Source organism: Palaemon carinicauda, chromosome 8, assembly GCF_036898095.1.
Source record: "Palaemon carinicauda isolate YSFRI2023 chromosome 8, ASM3689809v2, whole genome shotgun sequence".
In the NCBI taxonomy this organism is placed as follows: domain Eukaryota; kingdom Metazoa; phylum Arthropoda; class Malacostraca; order Decapoda; family Palaemonidae; genus Palaemon; species Palaemon carinicauda.
In genome coordinates this window covers 130956894-130979321 of record NC_090732.1, presented here as the reverse complement: position 1 = coordinate 130979321, position 22428 = coordinate 130956894, and the positions used below count along the sequence as shown (strand labels likewise).

Here is a 22428-nt window from a genome sequence, read left to right as displayed (position 1 = left end):
GCCTGCGCGTCCGTTTTTTTTCTGGCGTGCCATTCACCTGCTAGGTCTTCTCCATCTTGTCAGGGGAACCCTTCCCGTCACGCACCCTCCAGTTATTGCCGACCGACGTTTCGTTCGCCAGCACACCAAGTTCCTGCACATCGTTCGCCCAGACAGCACGCTGCTGTAGGCCCTCATTCTCCTGGATGCGTGCCTGCTACCCAACTTTATCCACAACATCAGTCTCCTGACGCGCAAGCGCCACCGTACCACCGTGTAAATCACTAGTCGCCTATTGTTGCCTGCGCGTCATCAATCGCAGATGCATCAGCGTGCTCATACGCGCCAACGTTCGCCAGCTCAGCAACGTTCACTAGCTCACTAGCAAGCCAGCGATCACTAGCATGCCAGCACTCGCAGTGCTTCCCAACACGCAAACATGCGCCTTCTTCCCCGAGCTCACATATTCAACTGCAAAGTAGGCATTGTTCGCTGATGCATAGGCGCTCGCCGATGCATGGTAATGCATCCCAACCTCGGCAGAAACAGACAGAACCATATATACTTCATCCTCCACCGACTTTAAGGAAGTCGCACCATCTTCCGCAGGATAAGGTAAGTGCTCGCAAGATGGAACAAGAACGGAAAGGTTTGTGTTCGCCCTCCAGACCAGCAGTCCTCTCACCGAGGTAGGTTAGAGTATTTTCCCACAGGTCTCCATAGCCCCATTCCCCTCCCTGCAAAGTGCATTATTTGTACCCAAAATGACAAAGTAACTAATAAAAAGTGTCCGCAGTATGAAACAGAACAAGCAGCTCTTCAGAAGTCAGATGCAGAGCATATCAGGGTGGGATATGTTAGGCGACTTCTAAGCATAACCAAAAGTTACGCCAAGATTTTAAAATCTGAGGATGCAATACATCCAGAAAGAATTGCAACAACAGCTAGACCACCTAATGGAAAGCTTCCTCTTAAATCTCCTATGGCTATTGCCATGCCTCATACTTTAGAGTCAGTGCCTCATGTCAAAAAGGCACTGTCTCCTTCCTCTAAATCTACCACACCTTGGATGAACAGCCCAAGGCTTTCATCTTGAGTAGCATCGTTGCAGGATTTAGGGTAAGAATCTTATGCTAGAGAGCTATTGGATTAACCTGTGATAATGGAGGTACATAATCCTAATAGCTCTCCATATTTTAATGAAAAAAGAGGAAGCCCACCATCCCTCTCTCCTCCAATGAGAAGTACAGAAATACCTATTTCAAATAGGTATGATGTTCTATCTGAAAAAGATGAAACTTCAAAAAATTTAAGTATATCAAAAATTATTGTCCAAGTTCACCATCATCCTCAACAAATAGATAAGAACGTTGCAAGAAAAAAAAATAATAAACCAAGCTTAGTGAGACCTATCTTTTCAAAGAAAGTATCAGACTTCCATCAGTTCAAGAAACTCTGGAAGACTTCTAAGGAATCTTTCAAAAAGTAAACTTTATTTCCTCTTCAATTTTACAGAGAGGAGGATCCAATGTAGGTGAAACGGTCTAAGAAGAAATGTCAGGAAGGGAGGTCCTTAGGTTGGTGTGTAAGTGTAAATTTATTTGCATTAGCTATTAATGGGATATTCTCTGTTCCCAAGATATTCTCCCAATGCTTTTTGTAGATGATCTCTCCATATCATTTGATTGAACTAGAATGTCGGTGGTTGAGAGAAAACTACAATCCTCAATTGACAAAATTATTCAGTGGGCTGATATGAATGGATTAAGGTTTTCGACAAGCAAATCTGTTGTCCATTTCTGTCATATTCGGGGAGTACATCCATACCTTGATATATATATAATATATACAGTATATGTCAAAGGTCAATGGATCCCATGTGTAAGTGAAGCTAGAATTTTAGGATTGATATTTGACTGTAGGCTTACATGGGTACCTCACTTGAAGCGTTGAAAATCAAATGCCTTTAGGCTCTGAATCTTTTCAAAGTTTTGTCCCATACATCCTGGAGGCCAGACTGCAAAACTATTTTAAAGTTATACAAGACCTTAATTTTTTAAAAAAATTGGTTATTGGTATGAAATTACTACTCAGCCTCCCCAAGCCGATTAAAGATATTAGATTTTATACACCTTTAGAACTTCGCCTATCCCAAGTCTCCTTGTTGACGCTGGAGAATTACCTTTAGAACTTTACTGAAAGTCTTCTATTGTTTGTTTTGGTTTAGGTTGCAAAGCCTGTCAGACTGCAAACTGTGTAAGGCATTGTAGATATTTTGAGTTGCCCCAAAATCATGATATAGCAAGAGATAGAGTGTTTTCATTTAGGATATCAGCAACCCCTTCCTGGAAATTACCAGAGGTATCTTTTTGTGAACATTTTATTAGTATAAAAAAGAAAATGATTTGCTTAGAAGCCAAGGTCCCTTTTTATGGAACATGTTGAAGAACATAGTGAATTGACTTTTATATATACTGATGGCTCCAAATCTTATGCTGGCATTGGATTTGGAGTATATATTATTATTATTGTTGCTTGCTAAGCTACAACCCTAATTGGAAAACCAGAATTGATATAAGCTCGAGAGCTCCAATAGGAAAATAGCCCAGTGGGGAAGGAAATGAATAAACTACGAGAGAAGTAATGAACAATTGAATAAAATACCTTAAGAACAGTAACAAAGTTTCCGAGGAAGCAATGAAAATTACAGGGTAGAGCATGCTAAATATTCCAATATTGATAGTGAGGTTAAAAGAAAAGCCAAGAATGACAGAATATTTAGACTGGAAAGAAAATGTGGCTGACAAAGCTACGAATTCATTGAATTGTTATGATGTAAGAATTGCTCATAGAATTATTAATGAAGTCTGTACTTGGGCAAAAAAGGACATACTCATCAAAAAGAGAGATGGATCTGTTATAACAACAGAAGCTGGAGAAAGGTAACATTGGATTGAATACTTTAGTGAGGTCATGAATAGGAGATATGAAGGGAGTAGGCCTAATTTGATGCGCCCATGAATGAATTCAGTGTGCTTGAAGTTGAAACTATCCATATAAAACATAGATACTAAAGCATAACTGCTGAGATGATCTTGGCCAAAAAATTAAGTCACTCAGAATACTTACAAGATTATTTTGTAAAGTGTGGCATGAAGAGGCAAAACCTGATGAATGGGAGTTAGGAGTGTTGGTTAAAATAGTAAAAAAGGGAGATCTGACTGATTGCAATAATTACAGAGGCATCATAATGCCAGTTGTCATGAAAATATATGGCATGCTCATTCTAAACTGACTAGAGAAAAAGATTGATGAAAAGCAGGATTTCGAAAATGTAGAAGTTATACTGACCAAATTTTCATGTTAAGACATGTCGGTATAGTAATGTGTAGAATATAGAAATCCATTTTTGATGGCCTTTGTGGTCTGTGAGAAAGCCTTTGATAGTGTGCACAGGCCAATTTTTTTCTAGTCCTACGTTATTATGGAGTTCCTCCTAAATATGCAAATTTGATTAAGTCTGTTCATGAACATAGTAAGTGCAAATTAATGTTAGTGGAGTCCTATCAAATGAATTTCCTGTGAACATTATAGTACTCTAAGGTAATGGGATTATGTTATCACCTATGTTATTTATCCTCCTCATGGATTTTGTAATGCATAGAACAGTTAGGGATGATGGAGAAGGTTTGAACTGTATTGGTAACAGGAAATTACAGATCTCCACCTTACCCTGAAGACAGTCTTCTTAATCGCTTTGGCCTCGGCCAAGAGAGTAAGGGAGCTTCATGGACTCTCCTACGACATCTCCCATTCAAGGGGAGGGAGACAGGTAATACTGGGCTTCGTCCCTGAATTTATCACAAAGACTCAAAATCTGGGAGTAATGGTTCCTAGATTCGGACCCTTCCGGATTGAGTGTCTCCGAAATGTAACCAATAACCCTAATCAAATGCTACTATGTCCAGTCTGAGATATTACCTTAAAAAAACAACAACAGCCCATCCCCTTGTGAGAGGATTGTTCGACAGCACAGGGAAAGAGAAGAGAAGAATCACGAAGAACACAATCTCAGCATGGATCCAGAGGGTCATAGTAATGACCTCGGACCCTGATTCTTCTCTGCAGTGGAAACCCAGAGCTCACAATGTTAGGGGCATTAGCACGTCCCTTGACTTTACAAGAAAGTTCTGTTGCGCAGGTCATATAAGCAGGTAGGTGGAAGCATCAAACGACCTTCACCGCCTACTACCTACAAGACGTAACCCACAGGAACTTGGAGACGTTCTCCATTATTCCTGTGGTGGCTGCACAACAAGTGGTTTAGATACCTCAAGCTCTTGGATGGAGATGGTGGAGGGCAGAGGTTACCCAGGATTAGTCTGCGGTGATTGATAAGTATGACTGGCTTCTTTCTTTCACTTTCCCTTCTCCTGGAGAACAGTACCCACGGTACTCTGCAAAGCTGACATTCACTGTCTGCAGGTAATTACCAGTTAATTTGTGTAACCTAACACTCTATTTCCATGAGGTATTTGTTACGTCCCCATACCCCCATTGCGATGGTGGATTGGGTAACGTCTATGGTGTGGTTAAAGAGGACTCGAGATCTCGGAGAATTCTTACCCTTAAGACACATCACACTGCTGCTCTCACACAATCACACAGATTCCTCAGGCTGCTAAAGCTTGTAATTGCAGCCTGGCAAGGTGTTAAGGTCACTCCTAAAATCTATTCATAGCACTAGGGAATGCCCCGGGTCAGTAACCATCCGGTTGGTTAGTCTTCCCTAGTAAAGAGCTAAAGATTTTGTATTTAGTGATGTAACAAATGACAAATTCTAAAAATAATTTATTTTTCCCAGCGGTACAAACCTGTAGCTATTTATACAAATTTTCCCGCCATCACCTACCCCCCCCATGCAAGCCTTGCCTGCAATAAAAAATGATGCAACAACACAGGTGTGTGTGAGTGGGTAGCCGATACAATTTCTAAACCCCCCCCCCTCCCACTAACAAGCGGTGGGATAGTTACACCTCGCTAGAAGTCTTATGGCAAGTCCTTCAGCTTTGCCGTAAGTATATTGTTATTATTATTATTATTATTATTATTATTATTATTATTATTATTATTATTATTATTATGTTGAAGGAAGGGGGTGTGACTGTACTTGAATGGTTGGTGAGATTGTTTAATATGTGTTTTGTGTTGTCAATGGTACCAGTAGATTGGGTTTGTGCGTGTATTGTACCTCTATATAAGGGTAAGGGAGATGTGCATAAGTGTTGTAATTCAAGAGGTATTAGTTTGTTGAGTGTAGTTGGAAAAGTGTATGGTAGAGTAATGATTAATAGGATTAAGGATAAAACAGAGAATGCAATCTTGGAAGTACAGGGTGGTTTTAGAAGAGGTAGGGGTTGTATGAATCAGATTTTTACAGTTAGGCAGATATGGGAGAAATATTTAGCAAAAGGTAAGGAGGTGTATGTTGCGTTTATGGATCTGGAGAAAGCATATGATAGAGTTGATAGGGAAGCAATGTGGAATGTGATGAGGTTATATGGAGTTGGTGGAAGGTTGTTGCAAGCAGTGAAAAGTTTCTACAAAGGTAGTAAAGCATGTGTTAGAACAGGAAATGAAGTGAGCGATTGGTTTCCGGTGAGAGTGGGGCTGAGACAGGGATGTGTGATGTCGCCGTGGTTGTTTAACTTGTATGTTGATGGAGTGGTGAGAGAGGTGAATGCTCGAGTGCTTGGACGAGGATTAAAACTGGTAGACGAAAATGATCATGAATGGGAGGTAAATCAGTTGTTGTTTGCGGATGATACTGAACTGGTAGCAGACACAGAAGAGAAGCTTGACCGACTAGTGACAGAATTTGGAAGGGTGTGTGAGAGAAGGAAGTTGAGAGTTAATGTGGGTAAGAGTAAGGTTATGAGATGTACGAGAAGGGAAGGTGGTGCAAGGTTGAATGTCATGTTGAATGGAGAGTTACTTGAGGAGGTGGATCAGTTTAAGTACTTGGGGTCTGTTGTTGCAGCAAATGGTGGAGTGGAAGCAGATGTACGTCAGAGAGTGAATAAAGGTTGCAAAGTGTTGGGGGCAGTTAAGGGAGTAGTAAAAAATAGAGGGTTGGGCATGAATGTAAAGAAAGTTCTATATATGAGAAAGTGATTGTACCAACTGTGATGTATGGATCAGAGTTGTGGGGAATGAAAGTGATGGAGAGACAGAAATTGAATGTGTCTAAGGAGTATGGCTGGTGTATCTCGAGTAGATAGGGATAGGAATGGGTGAGGGTGAGAACGGGTGTAAGAAATGAGTTAGCGGCTAGAGTGGATATGAATGTGTTGAGGTGGTTTGGCCATGTTGAGAGAATGGAAAATGGTTGTCTGCTAAAGAAGGTGATGAATGCAAGAGTTGATGGGAGAAGTACAAGAGGAAGGCCAAGGTTTGGGTGGATAGATGGTGTGAAGAAAGCTCTGGGTGATAGGAGGATAGATGTGAGAGAGGCAAGAGAGCGTGCTAGAAATAGGAATGAATGGCGAGCGATTGTGACGCAGTTCCGGTAGGCCCTGCTGCTTCCTCCGGTGCCTTAGATGACCGCGGAGGTAGCAGCAGTAGGGGATTCAGCATTATGAAGCTTCATCTGTGGTGGAATTGTGGGAGGTTGGGTTGTGGCACCCTAGCAGTACCAGCTGAACTCGGCTGAGTCCCTGGTTAGGCTGGAGGAACGTAGAGAGTAGTCCCCTTTTTGTTTTGTTTCTTTGTTGATGTTGGCTACCCCCCAAAATTGGGGGAAGTGCCTTGGTATATGGATGGATTATTATTATTATTATTATTATTATTATTATTATTATTATTATCATCATTATTATTACTACAAGCTAGTTGTAAAACCAATATGCTATAAACGCAAGGGCTCCAATAGGGATAAATTGCCCAGTGAGGAAAGGAAACAAGGAAATAAATAAGCTATAAGAGAAGAATAACCAATAAAAAATGAAGTATTTCAAAAACAGTAACATTAAATTAGATCTTTCACATATGAACTAAAAACTTCAAAAAAACAAAAGAAATAGAAATAAGATAGAACAGTATGCCTGAGTGTACCCCCATGCAAAAAACTAATCCAAGACAGTGGAAGGCCATGATACAGAGGCTGTGGCACTAACCAAAATCATGAGTTTTGAAATGTGCTGACTGCCACGTGGTAAACTTCATTGAAATACAGTGATACCTCGGTACTCGACCATAATCCGTTCGAGATCCGTGTTCGACCTCCGATTTGTTCGAGTACCGAATTTTTTTTCCCCATAAGAAATAATGGTATATATTCTATTCCGTTCCCAAGCACTCGAACAGGCCCAAAATATTAATAAAACGTGTACCTAAACAACAATAATTATCTAAATGTGTATGAAATTGGTCAGAAAATCCTATAAAACAATTTTAAACCATTTACTGTACTAAAATAAAACAATTTTAAACCATTTTCTGTACTGTAGTGAACATACCTTTGAGCAGCGGTTCGATGGCATACAGGGATGGATGTGGAGAGGATGGAAGGGGGAGGTTACTGCTTGGAAGGAGAGTCCCCTTCCATGATGTGGCGGGGTAGTTCTCCTTCAGGAGTTGTTTCTCTCTCCAATGAAAGGGTGGGCAGATCTATTTCAGGGGTTTCTTCTCTTCTTTGTCTCTTCTTTGGAGGAGAAACAGGCTTTGATGTAGCAGCTTTCTTTTCTTTTGTGAAAAACTGGTCTATTGTTAATTGTTTCTTCCTCCTCTGCAGTATTCTTCGAAAATGATACATGACACTATCATTAAACATATGCACTGCCCGGTTTGCTACTGCAATTTCTGGGTGGTATTTTTCAGCAAAAGCCTGCACATCTGCCCACTTGGAACAAATTTCATTGATGAGAGAACTTGGAACATCCTCCCTTACCTCATCCTCTTCTGAAGATTCCTGCTCCACAATCAGATCCTGCTGCTGTTGTTGTTGCAGGTGCAACAATTCCTCCACAGTCAACTCGGTAGAATGGCTTTCTACAAGCTCATCAATATCATCCTTGTCGACCTCAAGCCCCAAACTCCTGCCCATGACAACAATTTCCTCAACGACATCAGTGTCATCAGAAATTACAGGGGTAGCAGTGCTTGGACCCGCCTCTGGTTGGAAACCTTCAAACTCCCTCTCTGTGACACATGATGGCCACAGCTTACGCCAGGCAGAGTTCAATGTCCTATAGGTCACACCTCGCCAAGCTTGGTCAATCATGTTAACAGAGTTGAGGATGCTGAAGTGTTCCTTCCAGAATTCCTTTAGGGTCAACTTCGTGTCACTGGTCACTTCAAAACACTTTCTGAAAAGGGCCTTGGTATAGAGTTTTTTGAAGTTTGAAATGACCTGTTGGTCCATGGGCTGGAGTATGGGAGTAGTATTGGGGGGCAAGAATTTGATTTTGATAAAGCTGTATTCTTCTTTCAAGTCATCCTCGAGACCTGGAGGATGTGCAGGAGCATTGTCCATAACCAGAAGACATTTCATTGGCAAGCTCTTTTCAATGAGGTAAGCCTTAACCTGGGGGGCAAACACTTCGTTTATCCACTCAGTAAAGAATTGTCTTGTGACCCAAGATTTAGTGTTCGAGCGCCACATAACTGGTAGTGCACTTTTACAAATATTATTTCGTTTGAACACCCGGGGGTTGTCCGAGTGGTACACTAACAAGGGTTTGATCTTGCAATCGCCACTTGCATTTGCACACAGCAACAATGTTAGCCTATCTTTCATTGGCTTGTGACCTGGCATCTTCGTCTCGTCCTTGGTAATGTACGTATTGGCTGGCATTTTCTTCCAAAATAACCCAGTCTCATCACAATTAAAGACTTGTTGTGCGATCAAATTTTGTTCATTTATGTACCGATCGAATTCCCCCACGTATTTATCGGCTGCAATTTGATCCGAACTAGCTGCCTCCCCATGCCTAGTAACACGATGAATACCTGTTCTATTACGAAACTTTTCAAACCAACCCCTGCTCGCTTTAAATGTAAATGAATCACTTTCACTGGTACTCGGACTTTTCTTCACTAATTCTTCATAGATATGCAACGCTTTTTCACAAATGAACGCTTCACTAACACTTTCCCCGGCCAACTGTTTTTCTTTAATAAATATTAAAAGCAACTTTTCCATCTCCTCAATCACTTGTGGCCTTTGCTTAGTTACCGCCGTAACTCCCGTTGCAACATTCGCCTTCTTAATCATTTCTTTATGCTTTAAAAACGTAGAAATGGTCGACTTCGCCATTCCGTATTCTACCGCTAAATCGGACACTCGTACACCATTCTCATATTTCGCTATAATTTCCTTCTTCAACTCGATCGTTGTTCGCACTGTTTTCCTCTTCTCCTTCCCCTTAACACTCATTACTTTCTTGGGACTCATTATGAAAGCTAAAAAAGCAATTAAAAGCACTGAAAATCACTAAATCACAACGAATGCTGATCGCGCGTTGTCTGAGTGACGCTCTCGAGAGAACTGATGCTTCCCGAACAAGCGAGAGTGGCCGAGATGGCGCGATCATCACAAAGCCCATGCGGTCGTCACGTGTTCGGCTGGTCGAGTACCGAATTTTTGGTCGAGCACCGCAGCAAAAATTTCTCGAAAATTTTGGTCGAACTCCGAATTGTTCGAGTATAGAGTCGTTCGACTACCGAGGTATCACTGTAAATGGAATTCTGATAATAGAGTTTATTATTTCAATACTTGTTTGGTGGTCATCTGTTTCCTTCCTGCCTCCTCGCTCTATAAAGTTGTCAAGAGATTTACTAGTTTGAAGCATATATACATACATATACCAAAGGCACTTCCCCCAATTTTGGGGGGTAGCCGACATCAACAAGAAACAAAACAAAAAAGGGGACCTCTACTCTCTACGTTCCTCCAGCCTAACCAGGGACTCAGCCGAGTTCAGCTGGTACTGCTAGGGTGCCACAGCCCAACCTCCCACATTTCCACCACAGATGAAGCTTCATACTGCTGAGTCCCCTACTGCTGCTACCTCCGCGGTCATCTAAGGCACCGGAGGAAGCAGCAGGGCCTACCGGAACTGCGTCACAATCGCTCGCCATTCATTCCTATTTCTAGCACGCTCTCTTGCCTCTCTCACATCTATCCTCCTATCACCCAGAGCTTTCTTCACACCATCCATCCACCCAAACCTTGGCCTTCCTCTTGTACTTCTCCCATCAACTCTTGCATTCATCACCTTCTTTAGCAGACAGCCATTTTCCATTCTCTCAACATGGCCAAACCACCTCAACACATTCATATCCACTCTAGCCGCTAACTCATTTCTTACACCCGTTCTCACCCTCACCACTTCGTTCCTATCCCTATCAACTCGAGATACACCAGCCATACTCCTCAGACACTTCATCTCAAACACATTCAATTTCTGTCTCTCCATCACTTTCATTCCCCACAACTCCGATCCATACATCACAGTTGGTACAATCACTTTCTCATATAGAACTCTCTTTACATTCATGCCCAACCCTCTATTTTTTACTACTCCCTTAACTGCCCCCAACACTTTGCAACCTTCATTCACTCTCTGACGTACATCTGCTTCCACTCCATCATTTGCTGCAACAACAGACCCCAAGTACTTAAACTGATCCACCTCCTCAAGTAACTCTCCATTCAACATGACATTCAACCTTGCACCACCTTCCCTTCTCGTACATCTCATAACCTTACTCTTACCCACATTAACTCTCAACTTCCTTCTCTCACACACCCTTCCAAATTCTGTCACTAGTCGGTCAAGCTTCTCTTCTGTGTCTGCTACCAGTACAGTATCATCCGCAAACAACAACTGATTTACCTCCCATTCATGATCATTCTCGCCTACCAGTTTTAATCCTCGTCCAAGCACTCGAGCATTCACCTCTCTCACCACTCCATCAACATACAAGTTAAACAACCACGGCGACATCACACATCCCTGTCTCAGCCCCACTCTCACCGGAAACCAATCGCTCACTTCATTTCCTATTCTAACACATGCTTTACTACCTTTGTAGAAACTTTTCACTGCTTGCAACAACCTTCCACCAACTCCATATAACCTCATCACATTCCACATTGCTTCCCTATCAACTCTATCATATGCTTTCTCCAGATCCATAAACGCAACATACACCTCCTTACCTTTTGCTAAATATTTCTCGCATATCTGCCTAACTGTAAAAATCTGATTCATACAACCCCTACCTCTTCTAAAACCACCCTGTACTTCCAAGATTGCATTCTCTGTTTTATCCTTAATCCTATTAATCAGTACTCTACCATACACTTTTCCAACTACACTCAACAAACTAATACCTCTTGAATTACAACACTCATGCACATCTCCTTTACCCTTATATAGTGGTACAATACATGCACAGACCCAATCTACTGGTACCATTGACAACACAAAACACACATTAAACAATCTCACCAACCATTCAAGTACAGTCACACCCCCTTCCTTCAACATCTCAGCTTTCACACCATCCATACCAGATGCTTTTCCTACTCTCGTTTCATCTAGTGCTCTCCTCACTTCCTCTATTGTAATCTCTCTCTCATTCTCATCTCCCATCACTGGCACCTCAACACCTGGAACAGCAATTATATCTGCCTCCCTATCATCCTCAACATTCAGCAAACTTTCAAAATATTCCGCCCACCTTTTCCTTGCCTCCTCTCCTTTTAACAACCTTCCATTTCCATCTTTCACTGTCTCTTCAATTCTTGCGCCGGCCTTCCTTACTCTCTTCACTTCTTTCCAAAACTTCTTCTTATTCTCTTCATATGACTGACCCAGTCCCTGACCCCACCTCAGGTCAGCTGCCCTCTTTGCCTCACGTACCTTGCGCTTTACTTCCACCTTTTTCTCTCTATATTTTTCATACTTCTCTATACTATTACTCTGCAGCCATTCTTCAAAAGCCCTCTTTTTCTCTTCCACTTTTACCTTCACTCCTTCATTCCACCATTCACTGCCCTTCCTCATGCTGCCTCCAACAACCTTCTTGCCACATACATCACTTGCAATCCCAACAAAATTTTCTTTTGCTAACTTCCACTCCTCTAAATTACCAGTTTCTCTTACTCTCACCTCGTCATATGCCATTTTCAACCTTTCCTGATATTTACTTTTTACCCCCGGTTTTATTAGCTCTTCAACCCTCACTAGCTCCCTTTTACATCCACCTACTCTATTTCCCCACTCTTTTGCTACAACTAATTTTCCTTCCACCAAAAAATGATCAGACATACCGTTAGCCATTCCCCTAAACACGTGCACGTCTTTCAATCTTCCAAACATTCTTTTAGTTATCAACACATAATCCATTAATGCCCTTTCTACTACTCTCTTCCATTTGCCACTCTCACCCATGTATACTTATTTTTATCTTTCTTTTTTAAAAAGCTAGCACTTATATGCTTTGACTTTAAAGTCACGAGGGTATTTGGTATACCTATGCCAAATAGTATTCCAAGGGCAGTTCTTAAATGGCTTTGAGGGACATTTAACATACTAGAGGGGTAGGTATTAAAGGGAATGGAGTTTTTTATTCTTAAATTAAGAGGTCGGTTTGCCTTAGCATCGAGAAGGTAAGAATAATGACAACTAAGTAAGCATTGAGATAATTTTATTTTATAAAATTCCATTATTATTTATTTTTGATATGGATATTGTAATGTAACATTTTCTCTCTATCTTTTAGATTGATGAAATTGTCAAGAAATTTGCTATACAAGTTGATAATTTGTGCACATTTCTACCACAAGATCGGGTAGCAAATTTTGCTCGAATGAATCCCGTTCAGTTATTAGAAGCCACAGAAAAAGCTGTTGGTAAGTTTTAAATTGAAAACATTTTAGTATTTAACGCAATTATAAGTGCAAACTGTCATACCTTATGTTAAGTATGCTTTGTTCCGGTGCAAAAATACAAACCTTTCGTTCTATACTATGGAGTATTTATTTCGTCAAAGCTGAAACTAGCCAATAAAGATTTTTTTCTTCACTAACAACTCTTACATTATTTATAAGGATATTTTTTTGGCAAAGCTGAAACTAGCCATAAGACTTTTTAGTGAGGTGGAACTACCCTACCGTTAGTTAGTGATAGGGGGTAGGAAGGGTACCGGGTCACACACACACACACACACACTTGTGTATTCTGATCACCTTTTATTTCGGCTCGGAGAGAGTAGACATGCCTTTTCTCTCTCTTCCCAGCTGTTTTATTGGCCTTCCAACTTTTTACTTCTTTAATGTGTTTCTATATATATTTGAACATTATTATAGCATATATATATATATATATATTTTTCAATATTAATCTTACCCGGCGATCATGTAGCTGCAGCTCTGCTGCCCGACAGAAAAAACCTACGGGCGGGATACGCCAGCGATCGCTATACAGGTGGGGGTGTACAACAACAGCGCCATCTGTCGAGTAGGTACTCCAGTACTTCTTGTCAACAAAGAACCAATTTTCTCTCTGTCGTGCCACCGGCAAGACCTACTTGATACGCTGTTGTTTCTGGAGTTGATTTTCACGCTATTTGGTGATGTATTCTCTCTAGTTATTAGCTTTCGCTGTACAGGAGTTATCATCAATACCTTATCAAGCTTTATTGATTAGATTTTGGATTATTTGTTGACGACTTGGATAGATTTTGGATTTCCCCCTTTGACTAATTCAAGATGTCTGACCCTACTCAAGTCCCCAAGTACAGGCAGTGTAGCGCTAGGGACTGTTCTTGGCGTCTTCCGAAGGCCTCTATAGATCCTCACACCGTTTGTTCCAATTGTAGGGGTAAAGCCTGTCAATTGGAAGATCGATGTGAGGAATGCGCTGGGCTTTCGGAATTCGATTTTCAAGAATTCCTTAAGAATGCACGTAGGCTAGAGAAGGATAGGATCAGGTGGAGTTCATCTCGCTCTTTTGATTTTTCCTCTCCCCATGCCCCACAACCTATTCCTTCCCCTGTAGTGGTTACACCCGACCCTTCTTCTAGCTCTCAGCAACCCTCGATGGCGGACATGATGCGTGCCATTCAGGCTCTTGGTGACAGAGTTGAGTCATTAGCGAATGACCGCAATCAACTCTTGGCCGACGTCAAAGAGTTGAAGGAGAAAAGTGCAGTGGGAAGTGTAGTGAGTGCAAGTGCTGTGAAAAGTGTCAGTGTTACGCATGAGGGTGCATCTGTTCGTACCAGTCGTCCTCCCAGTCCGGGACCTCTTGCAAGCTCCCAAGCCCAGGGGAGAAGCAATGTCGAAGGACCAAAGGGTTCGACAGGCCTTGATCAGCGTACAGATGTACCCTCCGTGGTTGCGGACGTATCTTGCAGAGATCGTCCCACCCACAAACAGACGAGTGAGCCCATTCATTCCTCGTCTGCGGAAGAAGTTTCTCGTCAGAAACGCTGGACCAAGGTCTCACGACCTCTCAAGCGCAAGGTCCCTTCCGAGCGAGTCCAACGGCCCAGGTGTAGCCACTGGGTCAGTTCGGACTCGCCGCAGTCTTCCGAAGACTGCACACCTCCCAAGAGAGGTAGAGTGGTTCCGCAGCAGGCAATCACTCCGTCTGTTGCCGCACCAACCGCTGTAGACCCTAAGTGGTCTTTGCTGCAGTCTATGCAGACTCAGCTAGCTTCCTTCATGCAGGAGTATCGTGCTGAGAAGGTTGACACTGCACCCGTTAACCTACAACCTGCCACGGTTGTGCGCTCAGCTGACACTGCGGCTGCCTGCTCCCACACTCCGCCTGTGAGAGCTCCACCACCGATGCGCAGTCGACCCTGCCAGACGCATGTTGACGTTAGCCGACGTGCGGCACCCTCCGTTGACATGCGTGAGCTACCGCATCAGCAGTGGGAAGGTGCTGTCAAGCTGCCGTGTTTTGACGCAATGCGGCAGTCTCCGCAACCCACGGCAGTCCGCACCACCACTCCGCTTTTGTTGTTGCCAGCTCTCAGACTGACCAGCAGCGGCATGATGTTGGATCCAGTGCAGCTACGCATGCACCCGTGCTGCCGGATTCAGCTGTTCAGCTTTCTTCTCCTCCTTTGCCGCTTCCTCCTCAGCATTCGGATGAAGGAATCTCTGATGACGACGAAGCTGCGCATTTGGACGATCAACACTCCGACATAGATGAACCCAAGACTACGCCTCCCTCCTTAGACTTTAGGAAAGTCCTTGCCCTGTTTAAGGAGTTGTATCCGGACCAGTTTGTGTCTGCAGCCCCACGCTCACCTCCCTCTGAGTTCGCTTTAGGCATGCAGTCAGCAGCTCCTGCCTTTACGAAGCTCGTACTCGCGCGCTCATCCAAGAGAGCTTTAAGGGTACTGGGAGAGTGGTTGCAGGCCAAGAAGCAACTTGGGAAGACATCCTTCATCTTTCCCCCGACCAAGCTTGCTTCCAAATCTAGCGTCTGGTATGCCACGGGAGAAGTTCTCGGCTTGGGAGTTCCTGCCTCTGCCCAGGGCGACTTCTCAAGTCTGGTAGACTCTCCCCGCAGACTGGCTATGAGACGCTCCAAGATTTGCTGGACCTTTTCGGACATGGACCATCTTTTGAAGGGAGTTTTCCGTGCGTTTGAGATCTTCAACTTCCTGGACTGGTGTTTGGGAGCATTGAGCAGAAAGACCTCCCCTTCGGATAAGGACTCTGCCATGCTCATCATGTCATGCATGGACAAAGCCATTCGGGATGGGTCTGGCGAGCTTGCGGCTTCTTTCGTGTCTGGAGTTCTTAAGAAGCGAGATCACCTTTGCTCCTTCTTGTCGGGGGGGATCACACCATGTCAGAAGTCAGAGCTGATGTTTGCTCCGCTATCCAAGTGTCTCTTTCCTGAAGAGCTGATCAAGGGGATTGCCGCCTCGTTGATCCAGAAAGACACCCATGACCTGGTGGCGTCATCCGCACGTAAAGTCACAGCTTTACCTTCCGTGCCTAGACCTAGGATGGACACACCAGCGTCTAGGCTCATTCCGCCCTTTCGTGGCAGAACCTCCAGCAGAGGAGGTACCCGTACCGATAGTCAACGTGGCAAAAAGAAGAAGGGTTCCAAGTCCTCAAAAGGCAGAGTCTGACTGCCATCTTCTCCAGACAGCAGTGGGAGCCAGGCTCAAGAACTACTGGCAGGCCTGGGAGAACAGGGGTGCAGACGCACAGTCTGTGAAGTTGCTCAGAGAGGGGTACAGGATTCCATTCTTGCGCAAGCCCCCTCTAGCAACAACTCCCATCGACCTCTCTCCCAGGTACAGAGAGGAGGACAAGAGGCTAGCTTTACAGCAAGAGGTGTCTCTCTTGCTACAAAAGGGAGCGGTAGTCATAGTCCGGGACCATCAATCCCCGGGCTTCTACAACCGTCTCTTCTTAGTAGCGAAGAAGACAGGAGGGTGGAGACCGGTGCTGGACGTCAGTGCTCTAAATGTCTTTGTCACCAAGCAGACGTTCACCATGGAGACGACGAAGTCGGTGCTAGCATCGGTCAGGAAGGAAGACTGGATGGTCTCGTTAGACCTAAAGGACGCGTACTTTCACGTCCCCAGATTCCCAACCTTTCCTAAGGTTCGTCTTTGGGAAGGTGGTTTACCAGTTCCAAGCCCTGTGCTTTGGCCTAAGCACGGCACCTCTAGTGTTTACCAAACTGATGAGGAATATTGCCAAATTCCTGCATTTAGCAGACATCAGAGCCTCCCTCTATTTGGACGACTGGCTTTTAAGAGCTGCGTCAAGTCGTCGCTGTCTGGAGAATCTCAAATGGACTATGGATCTGACCAAGGAATTGGGTCTCCTGGTCAATATAGAAAAGTCCCAACTCGTCCCATCCCAAACTATAGTCTATCTAGGTATGGAGATTCAGAGTCAAGCTTTTCGGGCTTTTCCGTCGGCCCCCAGAATCAGTCAAGCCCAAGAATGCATCCAGAGCATGCTGAAAAGGAACCGATGTTCAGTCAGACAGTGGATGAGTCTAATAGGGACGCTTTCATCGCTGGACCAGTTCATCGCGTTAGGGAGACTCCACCTCCGACCCCTTCAGTATCACCTAGCTGCTCACTGGAGAAAGGACATGACGCTAGAAGCGGTCTCAGTTCCTATATCCGAAGAGATGAAGTCTGCACTGACTTGGTGGAAGAACAGCATTCTTCTCAAGGAAGGTCTACCACTGGCTGTTCAGACCCCCGACCACCTTCTCTTCTCGGACGCATCGGACACGGGCTGGGGTGCGACACTGGACGGTCGGGAATGCTCGGGCACGTGGAATCCGGATCAAAGAGCACTACACATCAACTGCAAGGAGCTACTGGCAGTTCATCTGGCCTTGAGAAGCTTCAAGTCCCTCCTTCTAGGCAAGGTGGTGGAGGTGAACTCCGACAACACTACAGCCTTGGCGTACATCTCCAAGCAAGGAGGGACTCATTCGATGACGTTGTTCGAGATTGCAAGGGACCTCCTCACCTGGTCAAGAGATCGAAAGATATCGCTTGTAACGAGGTTCATTCAAGGCGACATGAATGTCATGGCAGACCGCCTCAGCCGGAAGGGTCAGATCATCCCTACAGAATGGACCCTTCACAAGAATGTTTGCAACAGACTATGGGCCCTGTGGGGTCAGCCCACCATAGATCTGTTCGCTACCTCGATGACCAAGAGGCTCCCAAATTATTGCTCACCGATTCCGGACCCAGCAGCAGTTCACGTAGATGCCTTTCTTCTGGATTGGTCCCATCTAGACCTTTATGCGTTCCCCCCGTTCAAGATTGTCAACAAGGTACTGCAGAAGTTCGCCTCTCACGAAGGGACAAGGTTGACGTTGGTTGCTCCCCTCTGGCCCGCGAGAGAATGGTTCACCGAGGTACTGCAATGGCTAGTAGACGTTCCCAGGACTCTTCCTCTAAGAGTGGACCTTCTGCGTCAGCCGCACGTAAAGAAGGTACACCCAAGCCTCCACGCTCTTCGTCTGACTGCCTTCAGACTATTGAAAGACTCTCAAGAGCTAGAGGCTTTTCGAAGGAGGCAGCCAGAGCGATTGCCAGAGCAAGGAGGACATCCACTCTCAAGGTCTACCAGTCAAAATGGGAAGTCTTCCGAAGCTGGTGCAAGGCGAATTCAGTATCCTCAACCAGTACCTCTGTAACGCAGATAGCTGACTTCCTTTTACACCTAAGGAAGGTAAGATCCCTATCAGCTCCTACGATCAAAGGTTACAGAAGCATGTTGGCAGCAGTCTTCCGCCACAGAGGCTTAGATCTTTCCAACAACAAAGATCTACAGGACCTCCTTAAGTCTTTTGAGACCTCAAAGGAGCGTCGGTTAGCCACACCAGGTTGGAACTTAGACGTGGTTTTAAGGTTCCTGATGTCAGCAAGGTTCGAACCGCTTCAATCAGCCTCTTTTAAAGATCTCACTTTGAAGACTCTTTTCCTCGTCTGCTTAGCAACAGCTAAAAGAGTCAGTGAGATACACGCCTTCAGCAGGAACATAGGATTTACATCTGAAACGGCTACATGTTCCTTACAGCTTGGTTTTTTAGCTAAAAACGAACTCCCTTCTCGTCCTTGGCCCAAATCGTTCGAGATTCCAAGTCTGTCCAGTTTGGTTGGAAACGAACAAGAGAGAGTACTATGCCCAGTAAGAGCTCTTAAGTACTATTTAAGACGTACGAAGCCATTACGAGGACAATCAGAAGCTTTATGGTGTTCTATTAAGAAACCTACTTTACCGATGTCGAAGAACGCAGTTTCTTATTACATCAGACTTTTGATTAGAGAAGCCCATTCTCATCTGAATGAGGAAGACCATGCTTTGCTGAAGGTAAGGACACATGAAGTTAGAGCTGTCGCTACTTCAGTGGCCTTCAAACAGAACCGATCTCTGCAGAGTGTAATGGATGCAACCTATTGGAGAAGCAAGTCAGTGTTCGCATCATTTTACCTTAAAGATGTCCAGTCTCTTTACGAGAACTGCTTCACCCTGGGACCATTCGTAGCAGCGAGTTCAGTAGTAGGTGAGGGCTCAACCACTACATTCCCATAATCCCATAACCTTTTTTTAATCTTTCTCTTGAAATGCTTTTTATTGTTGTTTTTGGGTTGTACGGAAGGTTAAGAAGCCTTTCCCATCCTGGTTGATTTGGCGGGTGGTCAAATTCTTTCTTGAGAAGCGCCTAGATTAGAGGTTGTGATGAGGTCCTTTAGTATGGGTTGCAGCCCTTCATACTTCAGCACCTAGGAGTCGCTCAGCATCCTAAGAGGATCGCGAGGCTCAGTAAGGAAGACGTACTTAAAAAGGCAGAGTAATGGTTCAAGTCGACTTCCTTACCAGGTACTTATTAATTTTATGTCTGTTATTTTGAATAACTGCTAAAATGAAATACGGGATACTTAGCTTCTAATGTTAACATGTATGCTGGTCTCCACCCACCCCCCTGGGTGTGAATCAGCTACATGATCGCTGGGTAAGATTAATATTGAAAAATGTTATTTTCCTTAGTAAAATAAATTTTTGAATATACTTACCCGGTGATCATGAATTAAAGGACCCGCCCTTCCTCCCCATAGAGACCCAGTGGACCGAGGAGAAAATTGGTTCTTTGTTGACAAGAAGTACTGGAGTACCTACTCGACAGATGGCGCTGTTGTTGTACACCCCCACCTGTATAGCGATCGCTGGCGTATCCCGCCCGTAGGTTTTTTCTGTCGGGCAGCAGAGCTGCAGCTACATGATCGCCGGGTAAGTATATTCAAAAATTTATTTTACTAAGGAAAATAACATATTTATACACACATATATATACATATACATATATATATATATATATATATATATATATATATATATGTATATATATATATATATATATATATATATATATATATATATATATATATATATATATATATATATATATATATATATATATACATACATACATACATACATACATACATACATATATACATACATACAGGGGGTCCTCGTGTTACGGCGGTCCCGACTTACGCTGTTTCGTAGTTACGAACGCGCCCCCATAATGTGCTGGTGTGCGTCTACCTGGCTCCTCCCCCGCAATTTCCCCCGCTAACTAGCAGTAGGAGGTTACACCCGGACAAGAAGCTTTTATCTGCTAATTTCAGTTTTGCCGAAATAAATACTCCATAGTAAACAACTCCTGGGGTTATTACTAGGCAAAAACAAATTATTTCAAAATTTGTCATTATGATGTTTTTGTTGGAGATAATTGGAAAGGTACAAGTAAAGTTTTTTTTATTTTTCACAATTGAAATACAGTATATAGATTTGTTAGACAGTACAGAATGTTATATTAGCAATATGGATTATTCTTAGGGATATTTGTAGTTTTTAAGGTGTCTAGTTAGATTTTCATGAGTTAATTCATGTCTTCCTGAGTCTAAAGACAAACTGACAAAAAGATATAAACTGTTCGTAGTTGAAAATCTATTTATTTTATAATTTGAATAAGTTTTAAAGAGTTTCTTAAATATCCCCAGTTTTGTGCTTCCTCAAGAATCCCTCACATCAGCCTATGGTTGAATGAAAATAAAGGCTTTCACCAGCCAGCTTAGCAATGGATGCAAAATGGAAAGCTTTCTCATTTCTTTAATCTCAATAGCTGAGAAATGTTTTAGGGAGTCATGATCTTCAATTATAGGTACAGTATGTAGTTTATATGTAGAAGAATGGTCCCTCATAAACATGACAAATTTGGAGGTAATTTGTATTTTTGACCTAACTATACAAACTTTAGTCCCTTTCGTAAGAGAATGATAACAGCGCAAGCTGGAATACGTCAATTAAAAGATTTACCAAGGTGTCAAACAACTGGCCAGTAGTTGCCGGCCCACTAACTGTGTGTTGGATAATCTCATCAGAATTGTCTGCAACTGGTTGAAAATCTTAATCCCTCTCGGGAACCATACCTTATCAGCTTTGAGGGAGTCATAGTCATCATTCAAGTCTTGATCCTCTAACCTAAGCAAAGGCTGATTAGGAAGAGGAGCTGCAGCAGTATCACTGCTTGTATCCCCTGTATCCTGAGAATCCTTGGTGGCTCTTGCAAGCCTGTGATCTTTAGGACTAGAAGTCCTCTTAGGCTTAGTCTTATAGTCTTTAGATTCCTTATGTCAGGGGGCCTACAGCCAAGGGGGAAAGGTGGCTAGAAGAGCGGGGCTTTTGTCACGTGATGGTCAGAAATGGGTATCTCTTCAGCTTGTGCCTTGGTAGCTATCGAGTCCTTTCAACATGACCAAGTCATGTGCATGAGTCATAAAAAAAAACAATTGTCAAATATGAATGACAATACTTGTTAAGGAGATGAAGAAAGATCAAGTCACCATTAATAGGGACTTGCAAAACTATAAACAATGTATAAATGTTGAAAGAGATTACAGGAAGTAATATTTTCAGAGAAAGAAACCATATTAATTTGATTCAATGCACTAGTTAGACCCCACTTAACTTGAGCTTTTCATTTGTGTGCCATCTTTGAGAAAGACTAAAGTTAGTACAAGCAGAAGCGTCTCATTGGATATCGGTTCAGAATGACTTTTCTATATGTACAGTACTAGAAAGAGTTCAATGACATGGTAGGTTAATGAAAAAGTTTTGTATGCTTTTAAGTATAGCTATCATAAACTATAGTTGTCTTTTTGCCTTCAATAAAAACCAAACAAGATTCAATGAGTGAAAGGTTTAACATCAGCCACTTGGGAACTTCACCTACAAGATAACCTCAATATGTATCTGACTAAACAAAGTTTGCGAGTATAGTCATTAAGAGCAGAATAAGTTTTGTAAATTCCATACAATGTCTTTTTGTATGCAATAGATGTTCTTTGAGGTTTTTATATCCGTGTAATTAAGAATGTTACAAATGTGTGTTTTTTCTTATAATTTGATAGTATTTTATTTTGTCTCACAGGTGACCCGCAGCTTTTCGAGTATCATGATATTTTGTGTAACAGCGGTGCCAAAATGAAGGAAGATACAGGAAAACTAAGAAACCTAATGAAAGAAATTGAGACCTTACAAAAGCAGAATGCAAGGTAAATTATTGTACAGGTTTTACTATATGTCTGTACATTACTGAATGATACTTATGCATATGGTAAAAAGATGAAATGGTCTTTATTCTTCTAAGTAGACAAAATATAGTAGAAGTTGTTAGATAGCTCTTTCAAGAGTTCTTTGGGATTGAAAAGGAAGGTATAGGTGCTGATTCAGGTATAATAAATGGCTGATGAGTGTGATTGATAATATGGATAGTTGAGGTTAAAGATGTAGGGTAGACTGGTGAAGGCATTAACAACTATATAGTACTGGCTGAAAATGAAGTGACCCCCAAG

The 22428-nt window shown here is 42.9% G+C and overlaps 1 protein-coding gene across 2 annotated transcripts in view; it reads left to right on the top strand.

Moving 5' to 3' along the window:
• Positions 1-22428, top strand: part of LOC137645932 (structural maintenance of chromosomes protein 5-like) — a 208316-nt gene that overhangs the window by 38918 nt on the left and 146970 nt on the right. Inside the window, exons 5-6 of one of the 2 annotated variants that reach the window (XM_068378994.1) lie at positions 12772-12901; positions 22005-22128. In XM_068378994.1, the coding sequence (XP_068235095.1) occupies positions 12772-12901; positions 22005-22128 (254 nt within the window). Of the gene's footprint in view, positions 1-12771; positions 12902-22004; positions 22129-22428 lie in introns of those variants that run through there. The other variant, XM_068378996.1, reaches the window with a different exon arrangement.